A 19,703-nucleotide genomic window follows, 5' to 3' on the forward strand; every position below is an offset into this window, starting at 1 on the left:
TTGAAGAGTCTTTCTTTTCTCCATTGTTTATTCTTGCCTCCTTTGTTGTAGATTAATTGATCATAAGTGTGTGGGTTTTTTTCTGGGCTCTCTATTCTATTCCATTGATCTATGTGTCTGTTTTTGTGCCAGTAGCATACTGTTTTGATTATTGTAGCTTTGTAGTATAATCTGAAGTCAGGGAGTATGATACCTCTAGCTTTGTAAAGATTGCTTTGACTGTTCAGGGTCTTTTGTGGTTCCATATAAATTTTAGGATTATCTGTTTTAGTTCTGTGAAAAATGTCATGGCTATTTTGATAGGGATTGCTTTAAATCTGTAGATTGCTTTGGGTAGTATAGACATTTTAGCAATATTAGTTCTTCCAATCCATCCATAGTATCTTTCCATTTCTTCGTATCATCTTCAGTTTCCTTCATCGGTGTTTTATAGTTTTTAGAGTCTTTTACTTCCTTGGTTAAGTTTATTCCTAGGTATTTTATTCTATATGAGGCAATTTTAAATGAGATTATTTTCTTGCTTTCTCTTCCTGATAGTTCATTATTAGTGTATAGAAAATCAACAGATTTCTGTATGTTAATCTTGTATCCTGTAACTTTGCTGAATTCATTTATTAGTTCTAATAGTTTTTGTTTTGGGTGGAGACTTTAGGGTTTTCTGTATATAGTATCATGTCATCTGCAAATGGTGACAGTTTTACTTCTTCCCTTCCAATTTGGATGCCTTTTCTTTCTTTTCTTTTCTTTCTTTCTTTTTCTTTTGTCTGATTGTTGTGGGTAAGACTTCCAATACAATAATAAATAGAAGTAGTGAGAGTGGGCGTCCTTGTCTTGTTTCTGATTTTAGAGGGAAAGCTTTTAGCTCTTCACCATTGAGTATGATATTAGCTGTAGGTTTGTCATAAATGGGCTTTATTATGTTGCTATATGTTCCCTCTGTACTAATTTTGATGAGAATTTTTATCATGAATGGTTGTTGAATTTTGTCAAATGCTTTTTCTGTATCTATTGAGGTGCTCATGTGATTTTTACCTTTGTTAATGTGGTATATTGCATTGATTGATTTGTGGATATTGAACCATACTTGCATGCCTGAAATAAATCCCATTTGATCATGGTGTATGATCTTTTTTATTTATTGTTGAATTTGGTTTGGTAATATGTTGTTGAGGATTTTTGCATCTATATTCATGAGAGATATTGCCCTGTATTTTCTTTTTTAGTATCTTTGTCTTATTTTGGTATCAGAGTAATGATGACCTTACAGAATTAATTTGGGAGTGTTCCTCTCTCTTCAGTTTTTTGAAATAGTTTCAGAAGGATAATGCATATATTCTTTGTATGTTTGGTAGAATTCCCCTGTGAAGTCATCTGGTCCTGGACTTGTTTGCTGATTCAATTCACTACTGATTCAATTTCACTACTAGTTTGTTTAGATTATCTCTTTCTCCCTGATTCAGTTTTGGAAGATTGTATGTTTCTAGGAATTTATCCATTTCTTCTACGTTGTCCAATTCATTGGCATATAACTGTTAGTAGTATTCTCTTATGATTTTTTTGTGTCTCCGTGATATTGGTTGTAATTTCTCCTCTTTCATTTCTTATTTTGTTTATTTAGGTCCTCTCTTTTTATTCTTGATGGGCCTGACTAAAGGCTTACCAATTTTATCTTTGCAAAAAGCCAGCTCTTGTTTTCACTGATCTTTTCCATTGTTTTTTGGTCTCTATTTCATTTATTTGCTCTCTGATCTTTATTATTTCCTTCCTTGTGCTGAATTTGGACTTTGATTTTGTTCTTTTCCTAATTCCTTTAGATAGTAGGTTCTGTTGTTTATTTGAAATTTTTCTTGGTTCTTGAAGTAGGCCTGTATTATGGTAAACTTCTCTCTCAGAACTGCTTTTGCTACATCCCATGGATTTTGGAAAGTTGTGTTTTTATTTTCATTTATATCAAAATATTTTCTGATTTCCTCTTTGATTGCTTTGTTAACCCATTGGTTTTTTAGTAATAAGTTGTTTAGTCTCCATGTTTTTATGTTTTTTCCATTTTTCTTTCTAATTTCTAGTTCCATGCTGTTGTGGTCGGAAAAAAATACTTGATATAATTTCTGTCCTCTTAAATTTATTGAGACTTGTTTTATGGTCTAGCATGTGATCTCTTCTGGAGAATGTTCCATTTGCACCTGAAAAGAATGTGTATTCATCTTTTTCGGTGGAATACCCTGCAATGTATCTACTAAGTCCAACTGGTCTAAGTGTAGTTTAAGACCACTGTTCCCTTATTGATTTTCTGTGTGCATGACCTGTCCATTGATGTCATTAGGGTGTTGAAGCCCCTACTGTTATTGTATTATTGTCAGTTTCTCCCTTTAAGTCTGTTAGTATTTGCTTTATATATTTAGATACTCCTATATAGGTGCATATATATTAATGAATGTTATATTCTCTTCTTGTATTGATCCCTTTATCATTATATAATGCCCTTCTTTGTCTTTGTTTTAGACACTATTTTAATGTCTATTTTGCCTGATATGAGTATTGCCACCCCAGTTTTCTTTTTGTTTCATTTGTGTGATATATATTTTTTCCATCCTCTCACTTTCAGTCTGTGTGTGTCTCTAGCTGTGAATTGAGTCTCTTATAAGCAACATATAGATGCACCTTTTTATATCCAGTCAGCCACCCTATGTCTTTTGATTGGAGCAATTAGTCCACTGATATTTAAAGTGATTATTAGTAAGTATGTACTTATTGCCTTTTTGTTGTTTCCTGGTTGTTTTTGTAGTTCTCTCTTCTTTTCTTCTTTTAGTTTCTTCTCTTGTTTGATGATTTTCTTTAGTGTTATTCTGTGTTCCTTTCTTTCTGATTTTTGTGTATGTGTTGTAGGTTTTTGATTTGTGGTTACCACAGGGTTCGTATATGTTGACCTATAACTATATCTACTTGTTTTAAAGTTCTAACACGTTCTACAAGATCTTCCTTTTTTACTCCCCTCCCCCACGTTCTGTGTTTTTGATATCATATTTACATTTTCATGTCTATCTCTTAACTGTTTAATGTAGTTATAGTTGATTTTACAGTTTTTGTCTTTTAATCTTTATACTAGCTTAAGTGGTTGATCCATAGCATTTCCTATATATTTGCCTTTACTAGTGGGATTTTTCCTTTCCTATAAATTCTTACTTCTTGTCTTGTTGTAGCCTTTTCTTTTCCACTTAGAGAAGACCTTTTAACACTTCTTGTAGGATCAGTTTAGTATTGATGAACTCTTAGTTTTTGCTTGTCTGAGAAGTTATTTCTCTCTCCTTCAATTCTGAGTGATAACCTTACTGGGTAGCGTATCTTAGGCTGTAGGTCTTTCCCTTTCAGCGCTTTAAATATATCATACCACTCCCTTCCAGCCTGCAAAGTTTCTGCAGAAAAGTCAGCTGAAAGCTTAATACCTTGTATATGACTATTTTTCTCTTGCTGCCTTTAAAATTCTCTCTTTATCTTTAACTCTTGCCATTTTAATTATGATATGTCTTGGTGTTGGCCTCTTTGGGTTCATCTTGTTTGGGACTCTGTGCTTCCTGTACTTGGAAATCTGTTTCTTCAGCTTTGGGAAGTTTTCAGCCATAATTTCATCAAATATATTTTTAAACCCTTTCTCTTTTCTCCTTCTGGGACCCCTACCATGTGCATGTTAATATGCTTGATATTGTCCTGGAGGTCCCTTAACTGTCCTCATTTTTTAAAATTTGTTTTTCTTTTTGCTGTTCTGATTGGATGATTTCCATTGTTCTATCTTTTGGATCATTTATGCATTCTTCTGTATTACATAGTCTGCTGTTAATTCTTTCTCATATGTTTTTCATTTCAATTATTTTAGTCTTTAGCTCTGACTGGTTCTTTTTTATGATTTCTAGTTCTTTGCTAAAATTCTCACCTGTTCATCTGTTCTTTTCCCAAGTTCAGTTAGTATTCTTATTACTAATACCTTGAACTCTTTATCTGGTAAATTATCTGTTTCATTGGTTGTTCTTTCAGGTTTTTTTTTCTTGTTCTCTCATTTGAAACAAAAACTACGGTCTTCTTATTTTGTTTACCTTTCTATGTCTCTATGAAATTAGGTGAAACAGTTAACTATTGTGATCTTGAAGAGGTGTTCTTGTGTGGGAGCATCCTATGTAGTCTGAATGTGCCCAGTGGCTTTGATGTTAGAGCTGGATCTGAAATGAGCAAGGGTCATGCCTTCCCCGAGGGTGTGCTGGCAGCTATCACCTTGGTGGGAGGTGTGGCTAGAGATGGAGGGGCTAGCAATGGAGCGGCTAGAGCTAGAGCCAGGTGTGAGCCTGGGCTTTTCCTGTGCTCATTAGGCATCACCACTATATCAGGGGTGGGGGTGGGTCCCAAGGAGGTGGAGCAGAAGCCCTGAGGGTCAGATCCGAGCTTATTCTATTCACTTTAAGTATGTGTTCTCCCCACTCCTGGCAATGGCACCTTCTTCCCAGAGGAGAACAGTGATGGAGCAGGAGGAGCCAGAGCAGACACGCAGTCTTGGGCACATGCTGGGACGGTCATGGCACACCAGTCAAGAGTTGCAGACCACTCCTGATCTGCTGCCTCCATGAGTGTCAGCCATGGCTGCCCTCACCCTGTTCACATGCAGTGCCAGGTCCAAGCCGGCTCCAACCCCTACAAGAGCCCACTCTCCTCAGCATCAGCACCTCTGCCCTAGAAGGAGCTGCACCAGAGCAAGAGGGGCTGGAGCAGGCACCTGGTGCAGGCTGGGTCATGCACTGAGCCAGTTGTGGGAAACTGGCCAGAGCCCCGTGCAGTTTCAGTCTGCTTCCTCTGCCTTTTTCAGGGAGTAAGCAAGCACGTGCACACTCTGCATGAGTGAAGTCTCGATTTCTTACAGTCCTCCTTTAGGTCCCACTGGTTTTCAAACCCACTAAGGGTACTCATCTTCCTGGTTTTGAACCTTAGGGCTGGGGTGTCCAAGATGTGGTTCAAACCCCTCACTCTTCAGGGAGGATCTTTGAGCCCCTGATATCCCCCTCTTCTTCTGTGTCCCCGCCTTGGAGCACAGGTCCCAACCTGATCACTTCCCCTCCCTTCCTACTCGACTCTGATCTTTCTTTACAAGCTTGGTTGTAGGAGAGTCTTTCTGCCAGTCTCCCATTTGTTTTCAGTGAGAATTGCTCCACGTGTAGATGTTTTTTTTTATGTGTTCATTGGCAGAGGTGAGCTCAGCATCTTTCTACTCTGCCATCTTGATCTCCTTCTGGATCAGATATTTTAAACATTAAAATCAAAATAAACATTCTGAATATATATATCAATTATGTTCAGCGTTCAGTAGGCCAGGTATAATTTGAAGTATTTTTTATGTTAATTAACTAATTTAACCCTCCCATCAGCCAGTGAGATGCATATTGCTTCCCCCGTACTGAATAAGGAAATGAAGGCACAGAGTGGATAAATAACTTGCCCAAGTCACATATCTAATAGTTGCCAGAGCCAGTCTTTGAATACATTACAGAGCGGCTCCAGAGTCAGGATATATTATACAAATAAATTGTTCTGTGGAATGGATTTTTTCCCTGATTATAAAGGAACAAAGTCTAATAGTAGAGATTATAAACAACTCATATCTCTGAACAGGGTGGTAATTTTATTATTATATATAATAATATTAATATTATGTATAATATAATAATATAATTATTGTTATAATTTAAAATTATTTTTAATAAACATAGTAGATTTATTGAGTGGTGCTATCAACATGTCAAATATAAATACATTCATGCATTAATTGTGGAGTTTTCTCTCATTTTTAGGAAGGTGTTCTAATCAATCCAGAGTGAGTGTTTTGATTTTCTGTTGGCTCTTTGTTTTAAATAATGCTGAGAAATTTTTTCAGTGAGAATTTTAAACCTGTTTACTCTGCTTATATGGAAGATTTTTCAATTTTCAAAAATCTAGAATCTTTTTTGTTTGTTTTTCATGACATTAACTTTTTTAAAGAGTCTGCCTGAGCCAGTTGTCCTGTAGAATAGCCACTGTTTTGATTTTGTCTATTTTATCATGATTAGATCCAAGCCAGACTTTTTTTGGCCATAATACAGTAAGTGATGTGTGCTTTTTTGCATCACATCAGGTGGTATATAATGTCAGGTTGCCCCACTATTGGTGTTGCTATATTTAGTCCTGGATCTTTTTCTGAGCATTTTAATACATTCTGTTGATCTACATGTCTACTTGTGTGTCATCCCCACATTGTTTTAATTACAGAGACTTTTTACAATATATATTGATACTTAGTATTTATTTTCAGTCATCACTCTTTTTTTCCCCAGGATTTTTCTAGCTATTCTTGCATAGTCTTCTATATGAATTTTAGAATCAACTTGTCTAGTGCTGGGGCAAAAACTATTTTATTGAAATCACATTAAATTCATATATGATCTCAGAGAAAATTGGTCTTTATGTGATGTTACATTGTCTTAGAACAAGGGGTGTCTTTCCATTTGTTCAAGACTACTTTTATGTCTTTCAGAAGTATTTTTACATTTTCTTCATACTGTTTTATGTATTTTTTGTATTTATTCAAGTATTTTCTCTTTTATGATAATCTTATAAATGAGGTATGCTTTTTAATTATATCTTCTAACTGGTTGTTTGAAAATGTAAAGGGTATTGATTTTTATATATTAAATTTTATATTATGCTGACTTTCTGATTTTTTAGTTCTCTTATTGGTTGTGTTAGTTTTAGCATTGATTCTTTTGGACTTTCTGGGTATAAATTATATTATCTGAGTAACAGATTTACTTCTTTTCCAATTCTTGAGAAGGGCTTGCAGTTTTCGTACAGACGTCTTTATATTGAATTTGGCAGGAAAGATCTTTGCCTTCTAAAATACTGTATTTTACTGTAATATAATAAATTGTATTTCATTTCTCTTAGCCATAGATAATCAAAGCATAATTCTCCCTGTGCCCCATATAGAGATTAATGGCAATTTCCAAAACTCAACTAGGATGCATAGTTATAGTGTTGCCTAAAACAAATAACTCTTTAGAAAGTTTCATAGAACAGAGGAGAGAAGTTCTCCTGTCCTTAGCACAGTGCCCTGTGCTTGGTGGGTTGCCCATAATCATTTGATGATGATACATAAGGTTGCTGGATATATGTTCTGGCTTCAGAATTTGGCACTTTGTTTGGCCTGCTTTGTTTTTGCAATAAATCTGATCATCTTTTTTCTTTCTTTCCTTTGATCATGGTCCTGACTTGAAGATTGGTAGAATTTAAGGAAACTAAAAAATATATAATTCTGCTGTTCCAATCAGTCAGGTACAAGTGGGGTATAACGTCATGTTCTGATTTTCCACAAAGTAAAATACCCAAAGCATCTCCCAAGAAGCATAAAATTTCTTCATTATCTTCTCCAGAGTGTATTAATGTCTGGAAAATTAGGAAAATTTTAAAACAATACATTTCAATTTTTTAGTAGGTTTAGAAACATTACCAAAGGAAGTAGTTAATTAATGTTTTTAAAAAGAGTCCTAGAACATGAATTCAAACATTCTGATGACTAATACACACAGTTAACACTGCATTGTAGAATATGAAGCTGGCGGCTATGGCATAGATTAATTCATTCAGTTAATATTTGAGTTAACTCTTGAGGGCCTTCTGTGTTTCGAGCATTTGGACCAGGCACTATGGATACAAAAGTGAATTAAATCAGATCCTGACCACAGGGGCTAGACAAACACACAAATGGGTCTGGAGGTTTGTGACTTAGATGCATGGGTTTCAGTAATGGTACTGCTGTTCCTTGGTTGTGTGACCCATCTTCTGACTTACTTTCTGAAAGCTGCTATTTCCTCCCTTTAAAATGGTGTTATCTTTGTTGTTTATTAATTAGCTGTCTTAAAATTCTTAATAGTTGTCAAGTTTTGTTTGTTTTGTTTTATTTTAATTTAAGAGATTCTCTAATTTTTCCATTGTTATCAGTGGCACTACCAGTCGTATAAGGTTATTTGCTGATCTTCAAGTTACTGAAACTCCTTACCAGAGTTTATTTTCTTTGCATGCTCATGGTTGTGGTCCCAACTATTCTGCTGGAGGTCTGAACTACAGCAAAAAAATGAAAGCAAACCTGTGCAACTCTTACCCCTGTGCTGAGGCACAGGATTAAGCTTCTCCTCTCAAGTCTCATCAGTTGCAGGTTACAGCCATCTCCCAGTAACTGGTCCTAGAAGCAAACTCCTCCAGGTGGATGGGCATATAAGGCCTCTGTTTAAGGACCATTGTGGTCCATAGGATCTGCCAGGCCCTTAATGTACTACAAACATTGAACTGACAGATAATAGCCAGTTACCCAGAGGATTTATAGCTTCTGCTGGCTGAGAGCCCTCAGTGAACTCTGGAAAACCCATTTTCTGCCCACACCTTGAGAAGAGGCCTGTTTTCCATGCACAGCTCCTTGCTCAGCACCGAGGAAGACACAGCCCTCCCATTCCCACACCTTGCCTGACACACTGGCTCTGAGATCCCAGGGAAAAAAAAAAAACTTCATCTTCTGAGATACTGTCCAGCATTTGCCATCCCTCTTGCCTTAGTCTTTGTAGGCCTCTGGAAAGGAGCTAAACATGATTTCAGATTTTAAAATCATTAGACAAAGTGAAAAAGAAGATGCTCACCTAGAAGATTAAGTGGCATAATTATCAAAAGATAAAAAATTATGAAGGTAAAAATAAAATGGGCTGCAGAATTAAACAAATAACAGAATAAAACTTCCCTGAGCAGGAGAATGATAAGATTCTGCAGATTAAAGGGCTATCAAGTCCCAAGAAAGATTAATAATAACAAAGACACACTTGGACATACCCTGGTGAAAGCAGTCTGTTGGCACAATTCCCTCTTTCAGGGGAAGTCAGTCTTTTTTCAGGCCTTCATCTGGTTGGATGAAGCCCACTCACATTATGGAAGGCAATCTACTTTACTCAAGGTCTGCTAACTTAAATGTCAGTCCCATCCAGAAACATCTGGAATGTTTGATCAGATAAAAGTGAAATAAAATATAGATTTTTTTGGGTAAAATTTACTTAAAATAGCAAAATATTTGGGGATGCTTTTCCTTAAGCTTATTCCTTTCTGTATATTCCCTACTGAAAGCTTAAACAAACATGTATGATTGTATTTCTAAATGATATTATTTCAGTAGCAATCTAAATTTAAAACTAAGCTTATATCGGGTTGGCCAAAAAAAGTTCGTTCAGGTTTTTCCATAAGATGTTATGGAAAAACCCAAACAAAATTTTTTTGGCCAACCCAATATCTTTAGAAAATTCATTTTAAAATTCTAGTTTTCAACACATTCTTATCCTGAAGTTGAAACTGTAAAACATGTAATTTTTTTCTTTGTACTTTCATAAGCTAAGGATGTAGATTTGGGGGTTTTTTAGTTTTTTTTATTTTCATCATTTTGAAATTACTTTCTAATTGGATAAGAATTTTAAAATCAGTAGTCAGCCTAGGCCTATTTTATGGCAGTCAGATTATAGTAGTGAGAACACGTATGTAAGATGTTGCTAATTCCTGAACCCCGTGGTATGACCACTCTCATTTTAAAGCCAGTGTGTCGTGCCAGACTATTCTTAGCAGTTGCAGCTAGAGAGGGTTGTGAGAGCATGAGGGCTGAGGAGGTGAGGATTTCACCATTAGTTCTGTATACTTCAGTGTAAAGTCTTACAATAAGAATCAGCATTATTTGAATATTTTCAAAAATATTTTTCTTGGGTTTTAAAAAACTTTTCAAGGCCAGTGTTATCTAAGAATAAAAAATGAGTTAAATGCCTATAAATGAGAGGAACTAGTGTTTTGTTTCAACTAGGAATTGTGCTATTTGCTCTTAACAGTGCATTGCAATTCTCACTTCTAACCACCCCTGCGTGGTTAAGCTTTTAGCCTTATTTAACAAACTGTTAAACTACTCACATGTTAACTATTCACATGTTGGTCTGCTGATTGACAGAGATTGAAAAGTAAATGAGAGCCACACCTGTGTTCATTTTAAACCTGCGCTTGATTTTGAACCAGTATCTTTCAGATGAGATGCAATGTGTTACATCCTTAGAAGCTGTTTATTACAAAGAAATGCAGTAGAGGACATGGGGAACAAAAAGATAAATGTATACATGATAAAATGATTTTTCTCAAGGTTAGCAGTCTATATTGTCATTTTAAAGGAGAGAATCAAGGGAACTTTTTTTTCTTCAGTACTCTGTGGTGATTGAATAGATAGCCGATTGTATCATAGTAGGAAATCAGATGATCAAAGAGAAATTCAAATAGATTTACTTTTTGTTTTTGAGAAAATAAGGAAGCGATTCTTTTCATAGACTTTGTGATATTTCTTTATGAAAACTTGATGACCTCAAGACAGAAGCAAAACTTTCATTGAAGAAATGTAGCAGAGGGAGATAATGGTATAATTTTTGAGCTGAGAACAGAATAAGAGCACATCTCCTGCTATTGCTGGATGCCACTTGAATGAGGAAGTTGGCTTAGCTCACCTTGAGTCAGCTCTCTTAATTAGCTAAACTCTCCAACTGTTTCTGACCAAAGAATTCATGATACCACTTTAAAGGATTCTGCCATCCAAGGAGGCTTTTTTCTTGTAAGCTGTAGGAGTCATGTCTTGCTGACATAAATGTTTTCAAAATAAAATGTATAGGTATAATAAGCAAATATTCACAATCTTTTCATTTCACAGGGATTATCAGTATAGAAAGAAAGCCTTGTAACCACCATGTAGATACAGCACCAACGGTAAGGCAGTCTATTTCTACATTGTTAAAACTGTTAAGAAGGCACAAAATAATACTGGTTATAGTGGAACAAAATGCCATTGTAGAAAACTCTTGTAACCTACCTTTTGCCAAGAGTTATACCCCTTTAAGAAAATTAACCTATGGTTTCTAATTAATCAAGATAACCTATCAATTTTTACTAAGATATAGGAAAATAAGATGCTGTATCATTTTTACAAGTACTTGTTTTATATTAATGTTATGAATAGAATGGTATTTAATTTTAAAATACTTTATACTTTTGATAAAGTACTGTAAGTCTTTATGCAAATTGATTTACACCCTTGTAAAAATGAGTATTATTTTCTGCACTAGCATCATTATTTAGCGTGAATGTTTTGTAATAGTGAAAGTAAGCCATTATGCTTCATTTCTCTCGTAGACTACTATGCGTTATTATTATAAAAGTGAAATCTAATCTTTTACCCCACTACTATTACTACCAGATAACAAAAGGCATTTAAGAATTATAGTATCTATTTACTATATTAAAAATAATTATAGAAAATAATATAAAAGGAAGACAAATAAATTTCCCTTTTAATCTCTGTATATAGTATTTGTATGTATGAAATACACTTCAGTCGCTGGTTCCCACTTGAAAGATTCACAAGAAATAGACTAGAGTATATCTCTTCACTAAGCATATTCTTGTTTCTTATCCTTTCTATATAATAAATCTTTCAAGTACTCCGTACAATTCAGCATTTCCTATTGTGAGAAAGATTTAGTAATATCTTTTTTAAGAAAATAAAAAAGTATTAAACTATATTTGAATTTTATTGATAATTAATATTTTCCTCACGGACAAATTGACTCCATTTTTTCTATTTGTTATAAATCTATATAATTGATTCAGCATGTTTGGTAACTTAATACGTGGGGCTTCAGAAACGACTGATGTTTGAGGAATTAATCATTAGCATAGTCATAAAAAGGTACATGGATATAGTGTGTGTGTTCCAGTTATCCTTTAGTAAGTATGCTAAAAGAATAGCCATAACATTATGTAAATTTTATTCATTAATATTAAAAATGGAAGGCTAGCAATTATGGAAAATTAATTATTTTAAGGTATTTGAATAATCTACTCATTTGACTATTTTATATACTTTTGAAATTTATTTTATTCCTGTAGGCTTTCCTGCAGCACCTTGTTTGCATTCTGGGTGTTTTGTACATTTTGGAGCTCAGAAAAGTGTAACCTGCCAGGTTTTTTTGTTTCACCCTGTAGGCTGATGGCAGATTCCCATGTGAATTAAATCATAAAATAATAGAACCAAATATTCATGAAATCATGAGAAATAATGGCATGAACAAACTTTACAGTAGTGCCCTGATCTCAACATTACTCCTGTGAATTAGGAACAAAATCTAATGCATAATAGTTTAGGTATTGTTGGTTTTTGGTTATGTTCTCCCAGTTGGATTATTAAATGGTGGCTCCTAATATATTAATAACATTTCTACTCTGTATAGTTGATAAGTTTTAAAATACTTGGTTTATACAGATGCTCCCGTAACACTCATTAGATCCCCAGGTTTGACTTGAGCCAGTCTTCCTTTCTGATGTCTTTTTCTGAGCTGTTCTCCTTCTGTCTCTTTACTATAGCTTAAGCATATTCAACAACCTTTCTCCTCTCCCCCATAGTTCCCCAGCTTGCTGACAGTTAACCTTGGCCCTTTCTCCATAACCTCTAAATAGAATCCCAAGTCTGTTCATTACCCAATCTCTGCTGGGCCCCAGGACAGATAAAGTCTGATTTTCACAGAAATATAATTTTACCTAATTTCCATCCTTTGTGTCAGTGTGCCCTTATTTTCCCTAAAGGGTTTAAGAGAAGAAAATATTTAGAGATAAAAGAAATAGGAAAAAGTCTGTCTAAAAGTTTTACAAAGTGGGATGTTTGTGAGTTCAAACTTTGTACTATACTGGCTAAAAAGGAGAGAGACTCTTTGGGCCTGAGAAAAAAAGTAGAAGGGGAGTGGGCCAGGATTTCACAATGGCTGAGGCTCTGAATGACTCTTGTCCTCATACCTAGCCACCAGTTTCCAGCCTACCTCTCTACAATTCCTTTGGCTCTAAGTCCTACCGTGAATGGCTGGGGTCTAGGAGAGTGCTAGATGCTACTTACGACTAATTCAGCAGGGGAGGGAAGCAAAACTTTCTTAGGCCTCTGTGACAGGGAAAGATGTGTTTCTTGACGTTTCAGGTTGGAATGAACTTCTCTGTAAATATATGGTTATGATAGTTTGATCTTATAGCGTTATAGTGGGATGCAGTAGTGTTCTTTAAGTGAATATAGGTTAGCCTGAGAACAAAACCCCTTTTGTCCCTTGGTTCTGTGTTCTTTCTCACTCTCTTTTTAATTTACTTGTTTCCCTTTTTTTTCATTTATTACATGAATTTTAATTTTTTGTTTGGAATTTTTTTTCTTTTTGACATAAATAATACCATATCTGTGTTTGAGGTTCCTTCAATAGAAAGCAAAACAGAATATCCCCCCATGGCATGACCCCCTCTACCAAAAAGAATCAAACCTTCCTGCTTAACTGGCTATAATCACTACTTACTTTTTTTTGCATTCAGAGCTCTGAATTTTGTTCATATCTAAGAGTATATTTTCAAGTTATTTTTTCAAGAAATATAAATTGAGAATTATATTACCTGAATCTGCATATTTTAAAATATCTCTCATTTGTCTTTGCATAAGACAGCTTGCCAGGGCTTTTAATTATTTGAATATAACCTTTTCCCTTCAAAATGTTGTGGAAATTAATCATCATTTTGCCTTCTGTCATTGAGCATTTCAGGAGAGACATTCAAATCAGTCTGATAGTTATTCCTTTGTATAGGTAGCATGTTTTGCCTGTTCCTGTATTACAGATTTTCTTTTATTTTCTTTATATGTAACGTCTTAGCTCAGATTTGATGCATAAACGTGTGGCTTTCTTTTCACTGATTTTTGGACTAAATGGTATTCACTCAGACGTGTTACTATTATAGGAAAAACAAATAAGACATCATACAATCATAATATTAGATTACATGAAGATAATTAGATCATGCCACTTTAAGAGCTGGTTGCTGCACCTGCTTATAGCCTCCAGCAAGTTAAGGATAATATCAGACTCAGATTAATCAGAGGTCATTGTCTGAACCCTGAAAGGCAGGTGTAAAAGTAAGTTAATAGTTAAATCAGCATAGGCTTGAGTCCCATAGTTACTTTAAGTGGAGGACTTATTTGCAAACCAAAGAGAAATAGCAGCTAGCATAAGGAAGTCTTCCACCCACATGTCTGGTCTTTTCTTACTTTAGGTTATTACACAAAGGACTTAGTTAAAACATACCTGCCTTTTAGTGTACAGTCATATGCACAGCAGTTCCCATAGCTTTTCCTACTTTCTGGTGGAATTAAAACATGGTAAGCCATGTTGAATATATAAAGTATTTTTAGTGATTTGAGGAGAACTGTTTTTGAATTTCTTCCAGTGAAAACTGGTATGATAAAATTCAAATAACATCAACATGGCCTATTGTAGTCAATCATTTTTGTAAAGCTTCTGCATTCCAAACCTGTAACCCTAACTTATACTATTTCTTTCTTCTTATTTTATTCAGTGATCCCACAACCCCCACTAATGAGAACGAATTTTCTTTTAACAAAGGGATTTTTTGTCAGTTTATAAAATTACAGCTTATGTTTTCGTAGAGGTCTACACATCTACCACAGCAGGTTGAAACAAACTCCTGCCTGTCTCATCAGAATTATACCAGTTATGGAACACTTTTGCCATCTGTTAAAGTGTTGCATAAATTATTAAGAATTAAAATATCCTAGCTTGATTGGAAATTTAAATGTTGGTTCATTATTCTTCATTGTTATAAGACCAGTTTAACAAGCTGTTCATTCATTCTGCGGTTACACTCCTTCTAGGTTTTCTAAGGGCTTGACTGATAAATTTTTGTCACATGATTTTTCGTCAATGGTAAACTTTACTGTGTTTTAGAGTATTTTATTATTATGAAAATATATCTGAGATGTTTGTGGTGTTGCTTGCCCTTAACAGTAATCTTATTCATAAATGTACATACAAATTAAACTTTATTCTGAGCCTCTTTTGGATTATATGATTATGGATTATATGATATTCATTCTACAGCATTTTGAGTTGTTTCTGCTGTTAGATTATTATCATTGTTTAGCCCACTCTAGGTTCACAAGATTGCTACATATTGCACATTAGTTTAATAAATGTATACATATGTTTACATAAAATATGTCTTTCACATTTTAACATACTGTTTAACTAGACAGCCAATCTAGAATTTTCCGGGAATTCATAGTATGTAAACTAGGGTGAATGTGCCCCTATAAAACTCATAAAATAGAACCTATGGCCAATCTCTTCCTGAAGGCAATTGTAGGGTGGAGAGGGAACTGATAAACTATAAGCTTTTATAACTTGTCATAAAAGAATCTGTTTTCACTTATCAATAAAGTAGCAATTCAGAGCAATTCTATTGAAATTCAAATGTAAATGCAATAAATTCATTCTTTTTTAAGACCACTTGTGAGTTATCCATAATATAATATTTTTCTTAAGTATTTGCACATTGATTTTTCTCCAGATATTGTAAATTATGAAGCTTATGTTGATTTTTCCCATTAGCATACTCTGCTGACATTTGTTTTTCTCAGGCTTTTTTCCACCAGTTCTCTTTTGACTTTGCTAAATTTCTCTACCTGAGAAAGTTTTAAAATTCTGAAAGTATCATATTACTGGAGGACTATAACATAAGAGTGGCATAATAAGAATTTATTTTCTAAATTATCAGCAAACATTAGGTGTACGGTGCCCATAGGACAGTACGGTACAAGTGCTGGGTAGGTGTGGGAGTGGTATGGGGGAAAGCAGAAATACAAAAAAGTATAAAACATGCTTTGTGTCTTTGAGCAGCTCTTGGTCTAATTAGAAAAGTGAACTGTAAATAGTTAAATCTCAATACATGAAATGGATAAAAGTTCAGAGCAATATAGTACAGATGTCATGTCAACAAGGCAGCTTGTACTCAAGTATAGGAATATGGGATGGGCCTTGAGTGCTTTAGGAATTCCCAGGGCTGTAGTGATTTGGGAAGGCTGTTTAGAGTATGAAGGTGCTAAACTGGATCATAAAGGACAGATGGGATTTTAAAAGGAATAGGATGTTCTAGACCAGAGTAACAGCGTGACAGAAGATCACAGAAGGAAAGTACACAGAGTTTATAGATGGAGACAGTTTGCCTGAAGCAGAGCATTTCAGAACATGAGATAGATTAAGAAAAGGTAATTTGGGCATGATTTATAAAGATCATTGGATGTTAGGTAAAAAATTAAGATTTTATCAATATAAGCAACAGTAAGGCATTTGAGCATGAGAATAAGATGATCAAGGGGTAATGTTTTTAAAAAATTAAAATAAAAGCAGCTCATGAAATTGCAGGTAGATGGAGATTAGAAGAAAGTAAATGATCTGTGAAGCTACTATTAATCCACATTCAAGGTGCTAAGCGTCTGGATAAGGAAGGGGCAATGAGAAATCTTTATGAGAAAGATTTGGAAATTGGAACTGATGATAGAAATTCAAAAGAAAAAGAGGTAAATGATGGCTGGAGACATAGGTTACTGAGAAAATGATGACTCTTTTAACAGATTTTTAAAAAAATAGGGACGAAGGATGATTTTTAGAGAATAATAGATTCAATTTTAGACATGTTAAATTTCAGGTAACCAGAAGCCATGAACAAGTAGAAATGTTCAGTAGAGAACTGAGCATATAGTCTTGAACCTCAGAAAAGAGGATGAGTTTGAAGATCTAAATTTGTTGTGTTTGATAGAGCCACACTGAACAGCTCTGGGGTCCTGAAGGGAGATCCAGTGGTCAGAAGCCTCAGACCTCGGTTGTGGGAAGTCCTGTGTATCATTATAAGCGGAAAGCAAGCAAACTCTTCACAACAGGTGTCCAAAGGCCCCATCCAGGAAAGGGGCAGATATCCAGTCTTTAGAAAAAGCTCAGTCAGGAACCAGTCTCCTCTGACTCACCTCCCAAATTCGTTCTCCGCAGAGTTATTTATCCAAGGCATAAATGTGATCATATGTTAAAGATCTTGTGGTACACCCCATCTCCTACCAGTTGAAAGCTAAGCTATTTAGCATGTGTTCGGAAGCCTTCTGCTACCTTTGTAGACTTATTTCAAACTTTTCCCCAATACTCAATGCTGGCCACTCGGAGCTACTTGTAGTTCCCTAAACATGTCTAGTCTCTCGCATTGAGGAGTAATTTTAGAAGAGGGCTTAAGAACACTGAGTCCAGACCAGGTGTCCTGGCTTCAAGTCCTGCTTTGGCCACTTTTACTCCATATGACTTCAGGCAGGGTTCTTTACCTCTTTGTCTGCAAGTGGGAGTGATACCTACCTCAAGGATTGTTGTGAGGGATAAATGAGTTGAGACACATTCCACTCAATATTTTTCTGTATACCAGATATTGAATATTATTTCACCACAAGAGATGGCCAGATAATATGGACAAGAACATATCCCAAGCCTGAGGTCAAGAATCAAAGGGAGGACGCCGGGGTCCCAGCTAGGGCAGGGACACTGGGAACAAGGGAATCTGATGAAGGTTGCCGCAATGACCTGCGTGTCTCTTGACCAACCTTCTTTCTTTTTCTCTTTTCATTTTTTAAAGTGTGTTTATGTATTTATTTATTTATTGCATATTGTGACTGTCTCCTGCTGTCGATGCAGAAATCCAGTTACACCAAGACAACAAGCATATAAACTGGGATTGTCTTGGGCAGTCCTAAATGTGTGATCCCTTTATTCATCGATTCTGTAAGTCGTGGCAGCCAGGGTGATCTTTTTAAAATATAAGTCAGAATGGGTTATCCCTCTCCTCATTAACACTCTTCAGTAACTTCTCCTTACTTGTAGAATAAAACCCAAACCCTTTCCTGGGGCCTACCAGGCCTTGCCTGATCTGGTCTCTGCCTACCTCTTCAGCATCACCTTATGATACTCTTTGCTCTGAGTTTCTGGAACACAGCCAGCCTTTCTCCTACTCACCTATCAGCTTTGAACATTTGGTCTCTCTGCCAGGAATATACACCCCCTTTTGCATAATGGGCTTTTTCTTTAGATCCCAGTAAATGTCAGCTTTTCAGAGGATCTTCCTTCACCATTCTATCTGAAGTAGATACTCCCCACTTAGTCTTTTTATTGCACCTTTTTTTTTCCTTCTTAATACTTATCCCAATTTGTAATTTTTTTGTTCAGTTATTTTCATGTTTATCTCTTGTCTTCCTCGATAGAATGGATGTAAGTTTCATGAAAGTAGGGACCATGTCTGCTTGAGTCACCATTGCTTATAGACTGTCAGTAGATACAGCTTAAATGAATCAATGAATATAGGCTGAAACTATAGAAATAAAAAAGCACAGAGCTAGACTGGACTTCGGGGATGTCCATATTCAGAAGGTTGGAAAAAGAGCCCTCACAGAAAACAGACAGAAAAGAGAGACATAGGAAGTCAGGAATAGTGTAGCATCTTGGAAGCCAAGGGAGTCTAACTGGAGGTTTTGTGCCATCATAGGTAGTCAGAAAAGTTTGGGAGAAAGGAAGCTAGATGGTAACATTAGGAGGCATGATGAACTGGAAGCAATTCGGGAAACCTGTCATGAGAGGAGTATGGAAAATAGAATAGCAGTTAACTTAGCCTTGTGTGTATATTGCTGACTCATTTCACAAAAGAAAGTAATGTTTTGCCAATAGGGCTGCCATGAAAGGAATCTATGTAGAATATGAAGTAAATGTTTCTTTTTCCGTGCTCTTCAAAAGTGAAAAATTAAGCTTTAGTATTTATGCAACATTATTACTTTCAAAAAATTTCTCAGATGGAAGGAAAAATTCAGGAACATAAATGGGGAGAAGGATGCACACTGTATTTTAGCATTAGACAAAGGAGTAGAGTTAGGCAGTTGTAGCAAGATTCCTTACTAAGTATTTAAAACTTTTCTAGTTGGTAAAATGAGGAAAGTTGAAGAAGTTGATCTTTTAGGTCTCCTTTGGGTCTTTTTCATCTGCTCTTACTGTTCCAGGACAACATATTAAAGAAGAAAAACTAAGCAAATTTCTGATAGTCGTCTCTTGAATGCTCACTCATCATTTCTCTCATTCTTCCTATTCTCAGGATTCAGTTAGAGTTCACCCATATATTATACACAGGGCAGTCGTGTCCACTGGGTTGACTAACAGATTGCCTATCACCACCATTGCTATTGGAAATTTCACGCTGCTTAATTAGTAGACGTGGGTTAGTTGTCTTCAGTAGATCAAAAACTAGACGTGGGTTAGTTGTCTTCAGTAGATCAAAAACTAAGTCCTTTCACTACAGACCAAATCTCTCCTCCTTCATAAGCCCAGGGCTTGGTGAAATGATGCCAAGCAGTAGGTTATGGTGTTCAGATAACTGGTGTAATTTAGCCAGCAGGGGTTAGAGAGCATGTGCAGTACAGTGGGGAAGAGGAAGGGCACTGGTCTGGCTGCCTAGGATTCTATTGAAAGAGAAACCAGTAATCTTTTTTGCCCATTTCAATCTCTTTCACTATCTTTCCCAACACAAATAAAGTCGTGTTCAGTTACACAAACTGGTGGAACTTGAGGAATCGGCTAATCATAACTGTGAATCAAGAACAATTCAAAAGTGCACAAATATTCTAAAACAGTACATCTGAAGCATTAAAAAAACTAAAGAAATTAAAATCATTGCATTTTAGACTCTAGCTGAAG

General features: G+C 35.5%; 1 protein-coding gene across 4 annotated transcripts in view; it reads left to right on the forward strand.

Moving 5' to 3' along the window:
- Positions 1-19,703, forward strand: part of AHI1 (Abelson helper integration site 1) — a 215,619-nt gene that overhangs the window by 108,239 nt on the left and 87,677 nt on the right. For all 4 annotated transcript variants that reach the window (XM_027085763.1, XM_027085773.1, XM_027085784.1 and 1 more), the window contains one exon: positions 10,775-10,830. In XM_027085763.1, coding sequence (XP_026941564.1) covers positions 10,775-10,830 — 56 coding nt within the window. The remainder of the gene's footprint in view (positions 1-10,774; positions 10,831-19,703) is intronic.

The sequence above is a fragment of the Aethalodelphis obliquidens genome, unplaced genomic scaffold (genome assembly GCF_003676395.1).
Source record: "Aethalodelphis obliquidens isolate GAN/ISIS:26980383/991018 unplaced genomic scaffold, ASM367639v1 scaffold3, whole genome shotgun sequence".
In the NCBI taxonomy this organism is placed as follows: Eukaryota; Metazoa; Chordata; class Mammalia; order Artiodactyla; family Delphinidae; genus Aethalodelphis; species Aethalodelphis obliquidens.